Source organism: Polypterus senegalus, chromosome 10 (genome assembly GCF_016835505.1).
Source record: "Polypterus senegalus isolate Bchr_013 chromosome 10, ASM1683550v1, whole genome shotgun sequence".
Lineage (NCBI taxonomy): Eukaryota > Metazoa > Chordata > Cladistia > Polypteriformes > Polypteridae > Polypterus > Polypterus senegalus.
In genome coordinates, this window is record NC_053163.1 from 161,877,849 (window position 1) to 161,899,129 (window position 21,281).

The 21,281-nt window shown below is 45.1% G+C and overlaps 1 protein-coding gene across 1 annotated transcript in view; it reads right to left on the minus strand.

Annotated features, from left to right (window-relative positions):
• LOC120538290 (A disintegrin and metalloproteinase with thrombospondin motifs 10-like) overlaps nt 1–21,281 on the minus strand; it is a 161,334-nt gene that overhangs the window by 57,228 nt on the left and 82,825 nt on the right. Inside the window, exons 15-17 of the mRNA XM_039767753.1 lie at nt 19,185–19,287; nt 6,854–6,987; nt 1,291–1,414 (exon numbers count right to left, since the gene is read on the minus strand). Of these exons, the coding sequence (XP_039623687.1) occupies nt 1,291–1,414; nt 6,854–6,987; nt 19,185–19,287 (361 nt within the window). The remainder of the gene's footprint in view (nt 1–1,290; nt 1,415–6,853; nt 6,988–19,184; nt 19,288–21,281) is intronic.

A 21,281-nucleotide genomic window follows, 5' to 3' on the forward strand; every position in this document is an offset into this window, starting at 1 on the left:
CGTTTAGCTCATAGAGCCAGGAGATGCTGGAGTTGATTCCAAGCATCCACATGAAAGAATTCTTAAGTGTACTTATTTTTCCAACAGCAGGAAGGAGTGACGCCTAAAATTGAAGACTTATTCCATCCAGTGCCATCTGGGGTCAGCAGCTGGGCTGGTTTGCCTTGAGGCGTTGGCTATTTACAGGATGTCTATTTCTGCTTAACTTGACCACATTGCATGGTCTGCCACATAGGCTGGTCTGAAGGCCTTCGAAGACGAAGCTGTGTGGGGGTGAATGTTAGGATTTGTATGCATGCCACATTGTAGGCCTTGCACTGCTTTGCCTTACTAAATGTAGACATGGCATGCCTTTTGATTCTCAGACAAGTCTGAGGCCTGCTTGCTGAAGATGATCGAGATATAATAAACTCAGCTTGAATGAAACCAGCTGAGCCGAGAGGAGCAAGCCAAACTCTTAATGTTGACGGCTGCCAACTGGACTTTGCTGCCTTGCGCTATGGGATTAACATAACGTGACCTTCTTACACCTGCTCTGTCCACAGCCCATTCAGTTAGCACTGGGCAAACTGCACTGGCAGGGCGAGAGTCCATCACTGTGCCCACTCATACACACACCCATGTGGCCACATTAAAATCTCCAGTTAACCCAATTGACGTGTCTTTGAGGAGGCAAACAAATGCAGACATAGAGAGATATAAACCATGGCTGAACTTGTGATTTGAACGCAGAACAAAGGATCTGTGAGGAATCTGGGCCTACCCTTATGCCACTTCCTACTGTTACTATGGGGTTCTTGCTCAAAAAATGTAAGATTATTTATCTGGAAAAAATGGAATCCTAATGAAAAAGGTGAGTTTGGTTTGCTGTTAAAGTTTAGGTTGAAAATTCTGTGTACTGTTAAAATAAAACGACAGCAGACACACACATGCAGCTAAGTGGAAGACGACTATCACCTCGTAACCTGCTCAAGCCTGGACCTCCTACATCTGTGTGTGTTTCACGTCTATGGCCACACAATGCCTAACTGAACATCTGTGGGGCAGGCCGACCGAGACGTACTGTATTCTGATTGTGGGGCACTCGTGTAACAATCCGAGATGCCAACAGGTCAGCCCAAGGTAAATTATCTGGGAGATCAGGCCAGGTCAGCAGTGTTAGTGAAGACGGTCAGAGCAGTCGGCCTGCGTTCAGTTGGATTCGAGGAACCCCAACCCACTGTGTAATGCCCAGTATCTATGGGGCGAGTTTTACAGAACTGCTGACTGCAGCCTCGCTTAATGTCATACCTCCTTCTGGAAGCGAGTCATTGAAGATCCCATCAAAGACTTCACAGGTGCCCCCATCTCCGCCGCACACCCGACACTTGTCCTCCCGGACATCAGAGCCAAGGATTCGGTCACATCCTACATGCTGCATGGGTTGAAGGTTATAATTAGTATTTAATTCATGTTACAGTGCCTTATAAGACAGACATTACAGAGCACCATACTCAGCAGGCAGAGGCTGAGCTTTGACAATGAGAGCGGGAGAGAACGTCACCGGTGTGTGTCTCACTCTGTCCAAAGAAGACAATTGGCACCATGCTGTTACTTAATGAAAGTACAAATTATGAATTACTTCTCTCAAATTGTAATGGGATCACTTGTTACTTTGGGGAGAAAGTAATCACATTACTAATTACTTTTACGTTACCCTTTAAGCCTGCACAAAAATTACGAATCAGAAAATGCAAGACAGACATCCAAAAGGCCTTTCAGAAATAACCAATAACAGTGAATGCGAGGTCGGCCATTAAACAAGTAAATCGCATGACTTACATGAGCCCCGTGCCATGTCAAATATACTGCTCAAAAGAATTAAAGGAACACTTTTTAATCACAGTATAGCATAAAGTCAGTGAAACTTATGGGATGTTAATCTGGTCAGTTAAGTAGCAGAGGGAGTTGTTAATCAGTTTCAGCTGCTGTGGTGTTAATGAAATCAACAACAGACGCACTAGAGGGGCAACAATGAGATGACCCCCAAAACAGGAATGGTTTAACAGGTGGAGGCCACTGACATTTTTCCCTCCTCATCTTTTCTGACTGTTTCTTCACTAGTTTTGCATTTGGCTACAGTCAGTGTCACTACTGGTAGCATGAGGCGATACCTGGACCCTACAGAGGTTGCACAGGTAGTCCAACTTCTCCAGGATGGCACATCAATACGTGTCATTGCCAGAAGGTTTGCTGTGTCTCCCTGCACAGTCTCAAGGGCATGGAGGAGATTCTAGGAGACAAGCAGTTACTCTAGGAGAGCTGGAGAGGGCCATAGAAGGTCCATAACCCATCAGCAGGACCAGTATCTGCTCCTTTGGGCAAGGAGGAACAGGATGAGCACTGCCAGAGCCCTACAAAATGACCTCCAGCAGGCCACTGGTGTGAATGTCTCTGACCAAACAACCAGAAAGACTTCATGAGGGTGACCCAAGGGCCCCATGTCCTCTAATGGGCCCTGAGCTCACTGCCCAGCAGCATGCAGCTCGATTGGCATTCACCATAGAATACCAGAATTGGCAGATGCACCACTGGTGCCCTGTGCTTTTACAGATGAGAGCAGGTTCACCCTGAGCATGTGACAGAAGTGAAAGGGTCTGGAGAAGCCATGGAGAACATTATGCTGCCTGTAACATCATTCAGCATGAGCAGTTTGGTGGTGGGTTAATGATTGTCTGGGGAGGCATATCCATGGAGGGTCACACAGACCGCTACAGGCTTGACAAAGGCACCTTGGCTGCCATTAGGTATCAGGATGAAATCCTTGGACCCATTGTCAGACCCTATGCTGGTACAGTGGCTCCTGGTGCACGACAATTCCTGGCCTCATGTGGTGAGAGTATGCAGGCAGTTCCTGGAGGATGAAGGAATTGATACCATTGACTGGCCACCACACTTTCCTGACCTAAATCCAATAGAACACCTCTGGGACATTATGTTTTGGTCCATCCAATGCCACCAGGTTGCACCTCAGACTGTCCAGGAGCTCAGTGATGCCCTGGTCCAGATCTGGGAGGAGATCCCCCACAACACCATCTGTCATCTCATTAGAAGCATGCACCGATGTTGTCAGGCATATATACAAGAACACAGGGGCCATACAAAGTGCTGCCTACAATTTGGAGTTGCTGCAATTAAATTTTGGCAAAATGGACTAGCCTGCCACATCATTTTTTCACTCTGATTTTTGGGGCGTCTTTGAATTCCGGGCTCTGTAGGTTGATCATTTTCATTTCCATCAAACGATGTGGCATCCTTTCGTTCCTAACACATTACCCAGTCTATATCAGTATAGATATCCAGGAGGATTTCTTTTTCCCATTGAGATCTGATGTGTTTTCAAAGTGTTCCTTTAATTTTTTTGAGCAGTTTATATGAACCAGCAAATAGAGGTCTTCAGTGCATAAAATGAACACTTAATAAAAAAATAAATCTTAGCAAATAAAAATAAATGGCCACTTGCGAACATGGAGTTAGTAAATGGTGACATCATTGCTAGTAGTATAGTGGCCAGCAGACACCGTTTACTGTGTGACACGGCCACTACTTACGCCTGTGTGCCAGTGCGTCTCCCGCCTCTGACATTCACTATCAGTTAAGGAAAAGATTCAGCGACCTCAGGTGCACACAGGCTTCTCCTGCGTTTTTGTAGGAACATTAAAAACTATTTGAAAGATGCATGTTGGGATATGGGGTTTTACAACACATTGACACAGAGTTTTTTATTTATTTGGATAATGAAGGCTTTTGTGCCTCCCTCTGTAAATCAAATTCCTTATGAGCTCTTTGATCGAGAGACTATAGATACGAATGCAGAAAAGAATATACACACGTGGACAAAATTGTTGGTACCCTTCAGTCAATGAAAGAAAAACTCAAAATGGTCACAGAAATAACTTTAATCTGACAAAAGTAATAATAAATAAAAATTCTATGAAATTTAACCAATGAAAGTCAGACATTGATTTTCAACCATGCTTCAACAGAATTATTTAAAAAAATAAACTCATGAAACAGGCCTGGACAAAAATGATGGTACCCCTAGAAAAGACTGAAAATAATGTGACCAAAGGGACATGTTAATCCAAGGTGTGTCCACTAATTAGCATCACAGGTGTCTACAATCTTGTAATCAGTCAGTGGACCTATATATAGGGCTCCAGGTAGTCACTGTGTTGTTTGGTGACATGGTGTGTACCACACTCAACATGGACCAGAGGAAGCGAAGGAAAGAGTTGTCTCAGGAGATTAGAAAGAAAATTATAGACAAGCATGTCAAAGGTAAAGGCTATAAGACCATCTCGAAGCAGCTTGATGTTCCTGTGACTACAGTTGCACATATTATTCAGAAATTTAAGATCCATGGGACTGTAGCCAACCTCCCTGGACGTGGCGCAGGAGGAAAATTGATGACAAATCAAAGAGACGGATAATACGAATGGTAACAAAAGAGCCCAGAAAAACTTCTAAAGAGATCCAAGGTGAACTTCAAGCTCAAGGAACATCAGTGTCAGATCGCACCATCCGTTGTTGTTTGAGCCAAAGTGGACTTCATGGGAGACGACCAAGGAGGACACCATTGTTGAAAACAAATCATAAAAAAGCCAGACTGGAATTTTCCAAACTACATGTGGACAAGCCACAAAGATTCTGGGAGAATGTCCTATGGACAGATGAGACAAAAATTGAACTTTTTGCCAAGGCACATCAGCTCTATGTTCACAGACGGAAAAATGAAGCATATCAAGAAAAGAACACTGTCCCTTCTGTGAAACATGGAGGAGGCTCTGTTATGTTCTGGGGCTGCTTTGCTGCATCTGGCACAGGGTGTCTTGAATCTGTGCAGGGTACAATGAAATCTCAAGACTATCAAGGGATTCTAGAGAGAAATGTGCTGGCCAGTGTCAGAAAGCTTGGTCTCAGTCGCAGGTCATGGGTCTTGCAACAGGACAATGACCCAAAACACACAGCTAAAACACCCAAGAATGGCTAAGAGGAAAACATTGGACTATTCTAAAGTGGCCTTCTATGAGCCCTGACCTCAATCCTATTGAGCATCTTTGGAAAGAGCTGAAACATGCCGTCTGGAAAAGGCACCCTTCAAACCTGAGACAACTGGAGCAGTTTGCTCATGAGGAGTGGGCCAAAATACCTGCTGAGAAGTGCAGAAGTCTCATTGACAGTTACAGGAATCGTTTGATTGCAGTGATTGCCTCAAAAGGTTGTGCAACAAAATATTAAGTTAGGGGTACCATCATTTTTGTCCAGGCCTGTTTCATGAGTTTATTTTTTAAATAATTCTGTTGAAGCATGGTTGAAAATCAATGTCTGACTTTCATTGGTTAAATTTCATAGAATTTTTATTTATTATTACTTTTGTCAGATTAAAGTTATTTCTGTGACCATTTTGAGTTTTTCTTTCATTGACTGAAGGGTACCAACAATTTTGTCCACGTGTATATATATATATTAACGCAGCTAAAAGCTCCTGGTGACACACTGCGGTCACTTTGGTTCTTCGACTAGAATTAAGTTCTCCCCATGAATCATATTTAGTGATGAGTGAAATTGGAGCATTTCAGTTCACATGCAGTTTCATGAAACTGACACTAAAATTTGTTCTGCAAGCGATTTTACAAATTAATCAGTTTTGTGGGGGATTTTAAAGGATTTTTTGGGTGGGAAAACAAAGGCCACTGCTCCTTAAAGCCTCCGTCACACTTGATGTTTCCCTGTGCTCTTTTCTGTAGCTACATTAAGCATGTAATCTGTACCACACAAGAAAAATCAATTCTACTTCTGCCTGTCGTTCACATCGTATCACTGCAGAGGAGTGAAGTGCGTTTTTGAACCCACCATCGCGCACAGTCGTCCACTTCAAATCCCAGCAGCTGTCTTATCCTAGAGGAGGATATGCACAATACAGAGGCGTTGGTGTCCCATTGCCACTCGCAGTCATAGTCATACATACTGGATACTGAATTACATTACTAATCTCCTTTTACTTTCTCTTTTTTATTTTTGTATCCCTTCCTTTTGGAAAGATAACGTCTTTTGGAATAAACGTCGTCCTGTAATCTCGGTATAAAAATATGCACATCTAGCAGAAAACATCACTATAACAGCCCATAATGCCTATAAGATGGGACAAGGTCAGGTTTAATCCTGTAGTAGACCTCCAGTTGTCATTTCATAAATTGCATTTCAAAGCAGACGTTGTCAGTCAAACCCACTCAGTTGCTATGGCACTTTGTAAAGTAACTGACTAGTTTAGTGTCTTCAGCAGTAAAGGTAACGGTCAGATTGTGAGTTTTAGGGCGTATGTTCTCTACCATTCTGTGCTGATTTTTATTTTATGTCAAGATCATCCCAGTGAACACGTATGGACACTCACACAATCTGAATATAACAAACAGAAACTTCAGGGCATGCCAGGCTGCCCAGGCCACCATTTGTGACTCCGTATGTTCATCTACCACCTTTCACTTTACTTGAAACTCTGAAGCAGAAGCACTCAGCCTGATCTAGTGGCTCAAATCTGTCACAGTAAAGCGAGCAGTCGCAACACTGCCAGAAACAATGGCTTCACATCGCCGGCCCTCCTTCCTCTTGTATGATGTCTGTAACCATTGCATATGTCCAGTGTTTATGCCATGTTTACTGGGCAAGGTGGTACCATTTATAGGCTTTGCTCTCAACAAATAATACTTCAACACACTTTAATGGAAGTCAACACAGACGTTCGAGCTGAAGACCTCAAACTGGGTCTGAGGGCAGCCTCAGACTGGCATACCTGTCAGTGGGATGGACGTACCTTACATTCTCCGTTGACACAGATATCCGGGGAATCTTCACGGCACGGTGTGCCATCAGTTACAGCTGGGGCTCGCTCAGTGTAAAAATTGAAACCCTCTGCCAGGCAGTTCAGGGAGCAAGACTTCACTCCACCTGTAGGAGAAATGGAAACGTCATCATGTGTGAGCCTCGAGTGTAAGGAAGAGATAGAAAGACAAAATACAGAGCACTGCCAACACATACAGTATATAGCGCCTTTCAGCGTGAGCACTGGCCATCTGTAAAAGGAATAATGTAGTGTGATAGTCAATACTTATATAGCACCTTCCAATGGGAGTGTTTAAAAGTAAAGTTGAATAAATATGAAGCCTCAGGGTGTGGAAAAAAAATGTGGTGAAAAGAGTCTTTCATTTTGAGCATTAAATATAAGACAAATAAAAAGCAACACCAGCAAAGTCCTGCATTATACAGATGGGTCATTCATGTGTCTCTTATCAGATCCTCTTAATGCAGTGTGGGGATGCAGGGTCTTTAGCTCACCTCAGCGGCATCGGGCGTAAGGAGGACTTGACACAATCGGGCGTAAGGAGGACTTGACGCAATCGGGCGTAAGGAGGACTTGACACAATCGGACGTAAGGAGGACTTGACACAATCGGGCGTAAGGAGGACTTGGCACAATCGAGCATAAGGAAGACTTGACACAGTCGGGCATAAGGAAGACTTGACACAATCGGGCGTAAGGAGGACTAGACACAATCGGGCATAAGGAAGACTTGACACAATCGGGCGTAAGGAGGACTTGGCACAATCGGCTAAGTAATCTAAAAGCAGCCTTTACAATGTGCTGTAAAAGTCTGCATACTGCGGGTATTGGGCACCGGCCTAAAAGACACCTATAAAAAACAAAGGACCTTCACACACTGGATAAAAGTCGTTCTGTTTATTCAAATGGAGCCTCCTCCTATGGTCAGGGGCATCAAATTATGTGGGATGGCATTTTTAAAAAGAGACATTTTTCTCCATCACACAACAACTTTTAATGTACTGATGGAGTGATTTAAGAATTTATGACTGTTGGCTGGTCAGAAGTGCAGGCCTGCCAGTGGCCAGTTAGCCAACGAAAACAGATATAAAAACGATAAAAAGTGAGCTTTTATGGGGCTTCTTTTAAAATCCATTGAGATGAGAGAACCACCTGTTCTGGCGCATCATTTGAACACGCAGACCGCCGGCCCTGAAATTAAAGGGGAACTGAAGGGGTGACGTCTATCAATGTAGTAATTCAGAACACATAGACAGCATACACCGGGGGGCCATCGGCACATGAGGAGCCGCTCATACCACACATGTGCTCCTCCAGTCCTCAGATAAAAGGGAATGGAAAATGTAGGCAGTGATATTTCAGTTCTGATATTAATTGTAGATTTATTTTATTTTATTTTGGTCTAGAGTCTGCAATTTTTATTTAGTTCTGTGTTTTAAAATTTTAGTTTTTATTTTATTTCATTCTGGCCTTTTTACATAATACAGTCAGTCAGTCATTCATTTGTACAATTTTAGGGTTTTTTTTTTCTGTTGCAAGGCCCCAAATGCTGGCCTTCACACATTTCAATGCAAGTTATGTTTCACTTGCAGTTCAAAATGCCGTCAAGCACAGCCTGACTATCAAGGATGAGACAGATGAAGTGGCCTAATGATCAGTCAGCAAGATGAAATGTTTCAACCCCAAGACACCAGTCTGTGCAGCCAGCACGTTACTGTCAAGCTTTAAACAAGCACGCATTTCGAGAGATCTGTTCATGCTGCAACGACATCCAGCCACACATATTCACAAATATTCGCTTGACGGGCGTCTGCCATGCAGGTGCACAGACGAGGTCCTCAGCCCCTGGCGCCAGCACGCTGCATGTTGACGATTTCTGCTGCCAGTCCTGAAGTGCAGTCCTGGTGCCAGAGAGGTGTTGGACGTGTTGCTACAGCTGGCCCTGGACTGAAACTCCCAGATTCTTCTCATACACTACATTTGCTTTTATTATCATCTGCACTGTAATTAAAGTATTTCCACACGTTACCTTCTTGCTTTCTACCTGAAAACATCTGTGCAGAACTCGCCATCGTCAACCACAAGTATTTACTGCTTCAATCTGACGAGCCAAACGTGCTCAACAAACAAACAACGGTCCTTTGCACAACTTGCGCCACGTGACTCTAGGAAGCCCAAGGTACGAGATCACCGCATAGTAAACGGCACAACGTAACTGAAAGCTCAGGGCGACCTACAAACAACCCCTCTGTATGACTGAACAGGACTGAGCGAAAATGCGAATGCTGTTTTTTTTCGTTTTTTCTCAATTGTCGTCCTCGTTTTAGTTCATTCACATATCACTAATTTTTATTTGTGTTTAGTTTTAGTTTCTCTGTTTGCCTTAATTTCAGTTCTTGTCCTTGTAAAATGAAAAACAATATTTTTAGTTCTAGCTCTCGTTTTCATTATGAAAATATCGCTGGCGCTCTGCCCGGGGTTTGTTTCCTGCCTTGCGCCCTGTGCTGGCTGGGTTTGGCTCCAGCAGACCCCGTGACCCTGTAGTTAGGATATAGCGGGTTGGATAAGGATGGATGGATGGAATATCACTGAATGTGGGCTGAGGTGGCCTAATGTGGGACTCCAAAAAGAAAAAAAAAGAAGAGCATGGAAAACAAATTTAAGAATGCGATGAAACATTAAATCAAAAGCCTGAAGTCCTGTGCATTACCAGGCGTGGGCACACTTTTGAACTCCCAGAAAGTGACTGGCGTTTGTCAGAGCTGCTAGTTTGTCTTCTTCAACTTGTGTTCGGTTTCTAAGGGCTTGGGTGTAAGAGCTGGTAGCGTTGATGAAATGTTGTACATTTCTGAGTCAAGGAGGAGAGACGTGAGTATTCTGAGGGCATGAACGTGTTTGGTTAGGTGCTTCACCTGAAGATGAGGTCTGCCCATGCAGTGCCTAAAGTGCTTGACGTAAGCAGCGGGTTCAGTCTTGCAGTGCCAAGCGCTGTGATACTGACATGTCCGATTTAACTTACCTTCTGTTTGTAAAGGGCAGGGCACGAGGGCTGCTGGTATGAATGTAGTCTTGTAAGCTGAGGTGTGTGGTACTCGTCATGCCTGTATTTTGTGACCTAAGGGGTGTCATTGGCATGAGGAATGTGTGACACTGTCCGTGGCATCCGCAGGTGCCGATCCACACTTCAGTGACACACACACTGACTGGGAGACACAGCTACCTGTGCACACTCACACTCTGCCTACGTCATGTAGTAATACACACCACGGAAAACCTGATCGGCGACATCGGGTAACCATCAGCCTCAATGAGATGGCAACACACTGCAGCACGGACCAAACTGACAGATCAGCGTGAACTTAGACAAGAAGTGCAAGGATAACTGATTCACAACACATGCACAGTATCAGCAGCTCCATATGGTTTGTATCCACGAGAGCCTCAATGGATAATCCCCCGTGACATGGCATGAACTTCATGGCAGACCATCATAAAAGGAGCAACACAAGCACCGCTGCTCTTCTCCGCCTGACCATGATGTCACCGCGTTTTGCAATGAAGTTCATATGTTGAACGTGAGCTGCGCTGTACCCGCACCTCTCTTTTGTTTTCATGCCAGACAAGGGGCGTTCGTGAAAGATGTGTCACATGTGCAGGCGGCTGTGCGTTTCCTGTCAGGCGAAAAACGCTGCCATGAGAAGAACGGAAGGCCAAACTGAGGGGCTGTTGTGGGCCAAAATGCCCCAATCGTGGTTGATGTCGTGTGTGTTACGGCAAAAGCAGTCACGTGAGACCTTCAAGTGCCAGCGGTGTGTGAGCTTTTGCATGACAGACAGAAACCCCTCAGCATTGTATTTATGTAGACAGATGATTGAAAAATATGAGGTCTGGCCTGGATGGGATCTGCACACGGCTGATATCAGTCTGAGATATCGGGTTCAAGATCCAGTTATGTGTTGGAATGGATGGCGCACATGTGCTGGCATCCCAGTCGAGAAGCCATTTCAATGGAAAGACTGGGGGAAACATCGGAGTTTGAGTACTTTCTGCCCCAATAATAGACTGTGATGCCCATTCGGATACCCACAGGGCATGCTGTGAGTCGGAGTCCCAAGGTGCACCCATGTTGGATTTCGGGAGGGCTGTAGGGGGTCACTGTGGGGAGTTACAAACCATACTTCATTTCATCGCCTAACCCAGAAGTACTTCCAACAAACTTTGTCCTAGCACTCACTGGCAGTGCCCCTGGGTCTTAAATAAAAGGAGTTGCCCACCTCACGTGAGTGGAGGATGGACAAAGGTCATCTGGGAGGAGTGGAGGAGAAGAGACAGACAGACAGAAAAAAGGAAGAACTACTGTTGGGTGCTTTTGTGTAACAATACAATGAAGCCCTTGTTGAGGTACTGGTGCTGCGTAAACTGGGGTTTGTGTCTGGGAGGTTATGTCAGAGGTTTGGTCTGCTGCAGCGCCGCCTGCTGGTCACTCTGTTCACAACAACAGCAGTCTGCTGTCACCTCTCCAGTGTGGATTTGTGGGGGTTTGGGGGTATTTTTGGCGTTTCCTTTTTTTTCTCTTTCTCTCTGATGTTATTAACATTTAAAAAAAATAAAAAGTTCTATTTTTAAGAATTATATCAATTAAATATATCTTTAATAAAAATGTCGCTACAGAAAAAGACCTCAGAGTCCTGGGGAACTTGTTCTCTTTAAGTTCTCTCCATTTCACCTTTGGAGTTCAAAATAAATAAATAATAAAGTGTGAGTCAACGGTAAATAACTTATTATATTATATTATATATATATATATATTATATTATAGCAGTGGGGAGCAGTCATGTGGGTAAGAGCAGCGCCTCATAATAAAACCGACAATCCTCATGGGGGTCCAGTGACCAGGAAGCTGAGTTAATTCACACTCAACATTAAACATGGAAAGGCTTCTCATGAAGTCCACGTCTTCTACTTAAATCTGCTGTAGCCATGGCGAGCTCGGTCAGGCGGTGAGAAGATTATCTATTGTATGACATTCATCACACCTTTCACTTCCATCTCAGACTGACATTCAAACCGATGTCGTGTAAAGTACCCTGTTTCCTCATCAGCTGCATTTGGAAAATATCGCAGTGAAAGCTTATGGAAGCTGATTGCCCTCATGAAGTCCATAAAATGTTTACCAAGACCTCTAAAGACGTTCTCTGTGTTTGTGGCCAGAGAAAAGAGACTGCTTGATCTGTGCTTTTCATTTTTTACACCTTAGCCTTGTGTTGTTGCCCTGCCTCATCAAATGACCGCTCGATAAAAGAAATCTCCCTGCTGAAGCGCAGTCACTGAACAACTGTGTGCTGCTGACCAATGGAATTTATGACAAGTCTGTGTCTTCAGAGGTGTTTTTGAGATGAGAGTCTGCTGACCTCTTTCTTTTTAATATTAGGCCATTGCCCGCACTTATTGCAGTCATACCCTGAGCCACTTGCCTAGCAGTGTTAAGAAGCCTGTCATTCCTGCCATACTGGTGAGCTATCAGAGTCGCAGTCGTCATCATGTCCCATACATAACAGGTCAAGGTGTCCCACTGTGGGAGCGTCATGAAAGGCTTGTGAATGCACACGCAAGGCTGTCCTTCACTCACCTCTCTTTGTACGAGGCCTGTGGCATTGTGAAGGACAGACCACCCGCACACCTCCCACGTCCATCTGGCAGAGGGTACTGTACCATCTGAACCACCAGTTCTGCCAGGTTCTGCAACAGCTTCTAGACCTTGGTGGTTTGGACTCTGAGCTCAGATCTGCTCCTAGTAGTTTATTTATATGCAGCACATTTTGTTACACTTGTTACTACTGTTGTTTATTATTATTTGTCGTCATTGTTTATTTATTACAATCTATTTCAAATTATTCACTCACTTCCCTACTATTTATAGTATAGCAGCGTCCTTTACTGGTCTTGCACTTGTCCTGTGTTTATATATATATATATATACTCAGCAACAAAAGAAACGTCCCTTTTTCAGGACTGTGTATTTCAACAATAATGTTTTAAAAATCCAAATAACTTTACAGATCTTCATTGTAAAGGGTTTCAACAATGTTCTCCATGCATGTTCAATTAACCACAATCAATGAATTAACATGCACCTGTGGACTGGTCGTGAAGACCTTAACAGCTTACAGAAAGTAGGCATTTAAGGTGACAGTTCTAAAAACGCAGGACACTAAAGAGACTTGTCTACCGACTGTGAAAGATGCCCAGGGTCCCTGCTCGTCTGCGTGAACGTGCATTAGGCCTGCTGCAGGGAGGCATGAGGACTGCTGAATAAATTGCCATGTCCGCACTGTGAGACGCCTAAGACAGCGCTACAGGGAGACAGGAAGGACAGCTGATCATCACAGTGGAAGACCACGTGTAACAACACCTGCACAGGATCGGTACATCCGAATATCACACCTGCGTGACACGTACAGGATGGCCACAACAACTGCCCGAGTCACACCAGGAACACACAATCCCTCCATCGGTGCCCTGACTGTCCGCAATAGGCTGAGAGAGGCTGGACTGAGGGCTTGTAGGCCTGTTGTAAGGCAGGTCCTTACCAGACATCACCAGCAACAACGCCGCCTATGGGCACAAACCCACCTTCGCTGGACCAGACAGGAGTGGCACAAAGTGCTCTTCACTGAGGAGTCACGCTTTTGTCTCACCAGGGGTGATGGACGGATTCGTGTTTATCGTCGAAGGAATTGAGCACGTCTGGGACCTGTTGGATCGCAGGGTGAAGGCTAGGGCCATTCCCCCCAGAAATGTCCAGGAACTTGCAGGAGCCTTGGTGGAAGAGTGGGGTAACATCTCACGGCAAGAACTGACAAATCTGGTCCAGTCCATGAGGAGGAGATGCACTGCAGTACTTCAAGCAGCTGGTGGCCACACCACATACTGACTGGTACTTTTGATTTTGAGCCTCCCTTCATTCAGGGACACATTGTGAAACATTTTTAGTTTATGTCTTATGGTGTTGACTCTTTTAGTGTTCATACAAATACTTACACATTAAGTTTACTGAAAGTAAAAACAGTTGAAAGTCAGAGGACGTGTATATATTCTGTATATACTGCCTTATACTGTACACGGGGTCATTTCATACCACTGTGTGCTGCAATTCGCCGTATGGGTGGTTTGATGATGAGGCCACTTGACTTGACTTTTGTTTCGCACTCCTGCTGTTGTCATTGCTGTATTTTATTCATTCTTTCTGCCTTTGATAGAGGGATTGTTGGACTTCTGTGCATCTAACCTGGGATTTTTAACCTTAAGGAGTTTTATTTCTCACTGTCTTGATTCCTGTAAGATTTCCTTTCTGCCCTCTCCTTGTTGCACCAGGTTGACTCATTTGTTGAGTTTCGCGCTGGCCATTGCCTTGGCCTGGCGTGTGCTGTCAGCGAAGCTGTTTCTTTCTCCTTTGAGTTTGGATCCATTTATGTTTTGGTGTGCTCATTTCTTCATGTTTCCCTTAACGTTCTTTGACTGAACTTCTGACTAATGGCTGCTGATTTTTGTTTAGCGTTTTCTGGTTTGTTTAAAAGATCTCCAACAGTCATAACTCCCCGGTATCAATCCTTGTACGTATTTTTGACCTCGCTTATCTCCTGACTTCTTTAATTAATAATTTCTGTTCGGTCAGAACACACGTCCTGCTCTTTGTGTAGATGAGCACATGTACACAATGAACGGTCTCAGCCCTTAATACAAAAGGGATCTTGAGTGAAGTCGCCATACAGTTTTTAGTTCAGGACTTTGTCCCCATAGTTTCAACACGTGTATGTAGCACATTTAGCGGACACTGTGCTTCCTATATTTGACATCAGTCACCATTGAGGACTTTTCGCCCACTCTTCTTTGCAGAACTGCTTTATTTCAGATACACTGTAGCGGTTACTACGTCTTATTTTCCCCGTGTCTGTTTCTGCCACCTTGTTCCTCTTGAAAATATAATGTTCTGGCAATTTAGTAATTGTAGGCCGTCATTTTAAGGGGAGAAGGGGGTCACGCTGTGCCTGTGGGTCCTTTTATAAATGTGCTGAATGTGACATGAGACAAAATAATATGCACACTTTTCGAGTGGGAGGAGAGGAGGAACCCGATGAGAGGGAAATCAAAGGCGCGATCCCACAAGCAAGCAACTCCAACGTGTGGACTGGTTTGTGTTGGCTAACCATCGGAGGTGGTCTGTCTGTACAGCACTGGCTTCTTTTACCTCGATGTCTTCCGATTGAGGGCCACTTGAACGCCATGACACCCGGGTGAGTTACACACAACCTTCAAGGACGGGTCTCTGCTCCTTACTGGCGAGCGCAGCGATTCATGTCATTGGACTTTACTTTGGAGTACCCAGGCAGGTTGGCTCACACAAAGGGATCAGGACACTCAGGGATGGGGTTAAGGGAGGTCTGTGAATGTTTCGAATATGTATATACAGTAGAGGCATGTCTTCATTATATTCTTATCTTCTGTCGGTAAGCTGGGGTACGTTTTGGTTTTTCTTTCTTTTTTTTCTGCATAAGCACAGTTTCTTTATTGTGGAGGTTGTTCTGTTATAATCCATTTAAATTATTGTTTATTCGTTCAGCCTTTTTCATGTTGGATGTTCTAAGGGGGAATATGTTTGGATTTATCCAATATACTGTACGCTCTAATGAACTGGTATGGGTGGTTTCTTTTCCTGTATTCATCTAAAAAGGGGATCAAATTAGGGCTAAGGGTCCGTCCATTTCCGAACCTATTTGAACCAAACTCTTACTAAGGGTCGGAGGTTTATGTACGTGTAGTGGACTTCAAATTGTAGTTCAAGGATCTCACTGCACCATTGTGGCCTTTCTTATCAGTTTATCTTGGCCACTCAAAACTTGAATTGTATTCACCCTGAACCATTCATTTGTAGAACTGCTTTTGTGTTTTGGCTCCTTGTCCTGATGCGCAGCCCAATGACACTCCAGTTTCAGGTCATGGAAAGATGATCAGACATTCGTCTTCAGAATATTCCGGTCAAGTGCACTCACACTTTTTGGTTTCTTTAACAATGACAAGTCTTCTAAAGCATCTCTGCGCCATCACACTTGCACCCTCATATTTGACTGTAGGTCTGATGTTCTTCCAGTTGAAGCGAGACACAGTGGGTTTGACTTTTGACTCGTCTGCAGATTTGACTTGGGAGTCACCCAGGTGTGTTTTTTTTTTTGCAAATGCAAGATGAGCACTGATGTTTCTCTTGGACAGCAGAGGTTTCTGCCTTAGCCTTCTCTCATGAAGCCCATCTTTCTTGTCATGGAGTCATGAACACTGAGCTTTGCTGCAGCTGGAGAGGCCTGCAGTTCCTCGGATGCTCTTGTAGGACCCCCAGGACTTTTGAATGAGTTGATGTGGCGCCCTTCAGGTTATTTGGTTGGTAGGCTTTCCCTGGGAAGATTCTCCACTGTTCTAAATGTCCTCCTTGTGGCTCTAATGATTGGAGGCCATCCATCCATCCATCCATCCATCCATCCATTATCCAACCCACTATATGCTAACTACAGGCTCATGGGGGTCTGCTGGAGCCAATCCCAGCCAACAAAGGCACAAGGCAGGAAACAAAGCCCACCGCAGGGCGCACACAATAGGGACAATTTAGGATCACCTAACCTTCATGTCTTTGGACTGTGGGAGGAAACCCACGCAGACACGGGGAGAACATGCAAAATCCACACAGGGAGGACTCGGGAAGCGACCCCTTAAGGGTCTCCTAACTGCGAGGAAACAGCGCTACCCACTGCGCCACTGTGCCACCCTTGGAGGCCATTCATTGTGACATATATACCAACAGTGAGGCTATAGGTACTGGGGTAGATACTTTTTCACAGCACATTATGAAATATTCTGTTGTTTAATTTAAAATCTCCTCCTGGCAAGGCTTTCATATGGAGAAGTTAGGCTCACTTCTCTGCTGGTGGTCATCACCACTTTTTAGACCACCTGGCGGTCTGTGATGGGACCAAAGAGACAAAGTCTGCACCCGTAGCTCCTTCTTGACGTTCACAAGTAACTGATGTACTGCATGATGGGATGGTTGCTTGGAAGTTCTATTGCAGGAGTTGCCATATGAACTCTTTAGATTGGCATCCCTCTTGGTCCTGCTAAGGGGTCTCATTTAGTGCACTAGAAAATGACGGCGGTCCCCGAGACACAGTTTGGGACGCAGCCCATGACAAGCTGACTTAACCGAATACCCTGTGCATTTTTATGTTAACATCAACAGATCTCCAAAAAAAAAAAAAAAAACAAGCTAGGTTTAAAGGTCATGTGCCAGGTCACGCCACTTCCTGCCAACTTTACAAGCTGCCTTTACTCCGTAAGTATAAAAACTCCAAGGTATCTGGCGTCCTGAAGCTGAGGAATGTCGAATGAGGAAGGGGAGGAGTTGCCAGGGAGGCAAACAGCTGAAAGTAATTAACACCCCCAAATCCCCATCTCTAGGCCTCCCCCTAATCCCCTCAGTGCTCCCTTCTGCTTTCTAATAAGTTTGTGCTTTTGGCAAAAGTGCAGCCGGGGGTCAAGAGATCAAAACACACGAGTGCCATGAAGACTGGAATTCAGCAGAGCGCAGGAGGCGGGTGTGAGGGGGCCTTGAGTGGCTTTAGGGGGGATCAGGAGCAGGGGGAAGGAAGGAAGGAAGGGTGCAGAAGTCAAAAAGAACTTTTTGCTGAGTTTTAGATTGTTTTCCGTGTTAACATGGTGTTCATTATTTAACTCGTAATGCCAAAATCAGGGGGAAGGGTGGGCGTAGAAAAGAATTCAAAATGATGACGGCAGACCAGCCAAACCAACTGTGTGTGAGACTGGCACCTCCGGGCACCTGCCAGCCATCTCGTCTCCATCCTCTGTGCTCAGGGGGATCGTCGCCTGGAGCAGATTTGAAGTGTGTGCCCGTTGAGCCTTTGAGTGGAGGCGGAGGAAAGAAACTCCATGGACAAGAAACTGGGTCTCTCTAATGTTTCAAGCGCTTTGGACGTGCTGTGGGGAGATGTTCACTGTCCTATCATCTGTAATATTTGCTTCGTATTGGGGGTCCCTTCCACCACGTTCTAACTCAAAGATTCCCATGAGTGTAAAAGGAAGATGAAAACGTCAAGTCCTCACTTCGTACCGTACCAAGACATTAAACAGGGGGTCTGAGGGTGACACCGTCCCCTCCTGATTGTGGCAGTTGTTTCACTACCTCTTCCCTTTCCTCCACTGCCACCTCACCTTTGGCACATGCCATATGTTTGTAGTTGACATTTCTTGCTGTAGCTCACCTGAGTGCCAGGCTTATCATGCCACGTCCTTTAGTTGCTCTTCTTCTAATGCCAGCCAGACTATCAGGCTACCAGGGCCACCCCAGAGTGTTTGTGGGTTATCTAGTGGACCTCCCAAGTAAAACGTAAAGATGAAAACGTAACCCTTACTCCCCCATACGTGTAGGCCATTTAACTCTGATTTGCTGAGGCCTCTCGGACTGTCAAACAGCAGACAATGCTTTGTGTTTGCCCTCTGCACTGGCATCAGTTATGATCTGCACTTTATATTCATTTGTTTTGCAGCCTTCCCAGATGGCTCAAATTAGAGTGTTTGAACTTCATAAATTCTAAATATTACAAAGAGTTGAAAATATTGAACATTCTGCTGCAGCGCCATACTTGTTTTTTACAAGCGGCATCAGTTTGGGAGTGAGCGCATCAGTTGTTGTCACAGAGATCCAATGTGTGGCACGTGTCGTCTCCAGAAAGACCACATAAAGAGCGCTGCTTGTATCCTTTATGTAAAATCAAGTCTGATCCTTGTTAAAAGACTTGCTTTGTTTCCTTTGACCTTTGCCTTGTGTTCTGAATTTCACGATCGATTGCCTTGCATTTTTTGGTTTTCGACTCGGGCACGAATTCCCAACTACGTTTGCATCTCCTGATCACCTTCATGAAGCAAGAGACCGTCTCATTCTCAGGCAGTAGAGCATCAAGCATGGCCAGTCTAAGACTGAGCTTCCATCCCAGTGTCTGTCCACTCCAGAGCCGTTCTGCCCATGTGGACTCTCTGATCCTGGGCCTTGTGGATTGTGTGAAGTTGGCCCACGCACCCGGGCGCCATGTGCACAAACACACAGGCAGCTGCATGGCTAACATCTTGTGCCAAGTGACATTATATAAAAGCTTCCCATTTCAGACAGTTCATTGTGTCCCCAGCGTCACACAGCACAGCCCCACATCCCAACATAAAGCTCCAGTCCTCTCCGATGTTCTACTCACCACCCCGGTATGGCTTCCATTTGTAGTATTTTCCCCGGAAAGGCACACTGTCAAAGTCGGCACATTGCACTTCTCTGAAGTCGAGGGATCCTGCTGGACACTCCTGAATAGATGAGAGGGAAAAAGACTGGAGGTGAAGACAGACACACAGCTTCAGATCATAAAGGAAAATGAAAAGTGTGGCGACTCGGAGATCAGACGTCATCGGGAGCCCTCGGTCCTCTCAACAAATCGGGCAGGCAGGTAAAAAGGCTAAGGCTGAGTGCCGGTAAAATGGCCACTCCACTCATCGTACGTCCTCCGCCTGGCTGTGCAGTGCAGAGTGTCCCGGCACTATAATATAACACTTCTTTCACTGACTACGTGTTAAAAATAGGGATTAGCATACATTATTGACATTTCTTTACTGCGCACAGTGCCGCTCTTTATTTACAGGATGTTTCATGGATTACTGCAGAAACACATTTTTAAAGGCGTCACTGTAGCCAAAGTCTCCCATGGGAGGAATGGGCACAATGCAGCACTCAAGTCAGTCTGTCACCAGGCGGACCCACAAATAAATGAAACTGGCATCAGCCGGGGTCAGCGTGGAAAGTGACGTCGACCTAACGGGACCTTTAGAGAGCAGGAGAGGGGCACACAGACCTCGTACAGGAGCCCCCGTGTCTGAGCGTGGCACTGGGCCACCCTCACCATTACACAATATAATGAACCCCACGCCGTTCCATTTTCTCATCCACTTACTCTGTTACAAGTACAATAGTAGGCCAGAAATGTACAGCAGTATATTTGTCCACATCATTTGTTATCAGTGTGCCCTGTGTTGGCTGGGATTGGCTCCAGCAGACCCCCCGTGACCCTGTGTTCGGATTCAGCGGCTTGGAAAGTGGATGGATGGATAGTTTTTTGAACCCACGAGTAGCCACATTTCTGCTTATTATACTGTGATGCACAGCACCAAATAAATTATTATCAGAATTAAGCATAAAAAAGTAAATAAAAACGTTTATTGGGCTTCAAGGAGTGGCTCTGCACTGGCAATCGGAAGGTTGCTCGTTCGAATCCCGTAAATGCCAAAAAAAGGGACTCTCCTCTGCTGGGCCCTTAACCTGCAATTGTTGTGCGCTTTGAGTAGTGAGAAAAGCGCCATATAAATGCAAAGAATTATTAGTATGACGTTGGACAAGAAACGCAGGAATCACAGAAACGGCACATTAGCCTCATGGTTCTGCCCCACACGCTGTTAGCTGTTACTTGTTGAGTTCTGCTCCGTCTTTGTCTTGTCACTTATTAACACGCCTGTCAGTCACGTCCCACACTCGCAGTAACTCACGTAAAGCATGAAGGACCCACGATAAACATTGAAACACCCCATGTGTCTGTCGTAGGCACCCCTTCATCTCTTGTTTCGGTCGCGTCCAAAGCGTATCTTTAGGCTATTTAAACCCCTGGGTCTGGTTAGTTGTGCTACACAGCCATTTGGACCTCAGTCTACGCGCTTCTCTTTGTCTCGAATCGCTCGCCTTGCAAGCGTCTTTTAAAGCTTTATTGTTTAACGTCTGCTGTCTGCTATGTATTGCGTTGTGAATCAAAATTTATTGTCTTTGGTTGTACACTTTATATACCTGTATGTTTCTTTTGTATATATTTCAGTTAATATCGAGGTATGTCCAGTAACAGCCTTCAAGAAAGCTCACCCTCGTCGTTTTTATGTGGATGTGCCGAGTAGTTTAAGCTCTCTGCGGCCGCGTTGCACAGAAAACTCATTATACAGACAAGAAGAGTATAGTCTGCCAGCTCTCTCGGGCTTTGGGCTGCTCTGTGCCAGGAAGTGATGTTACCACAATCTGAGAGGGAGATGGAGCCAGGGGCGCACTGGCACCGTTTGGCCTGGGAAAGGAGGACTTGTGGATACTCCACTGAGCCGGACCGTTTAGCCAGAAGTCATTCCGGATGACAGGGCCCTTTTTTTCAGTGTACAGCAAATATAAAGTGTTCTGGTATTTTAGAATTGAAAGATGACTTTTCAGTTACAGTAAAATGCAAGAGGATGCACAGAGGTCCGAAGGGTCCACCAAGGCTTGCATTTTTAAGCAA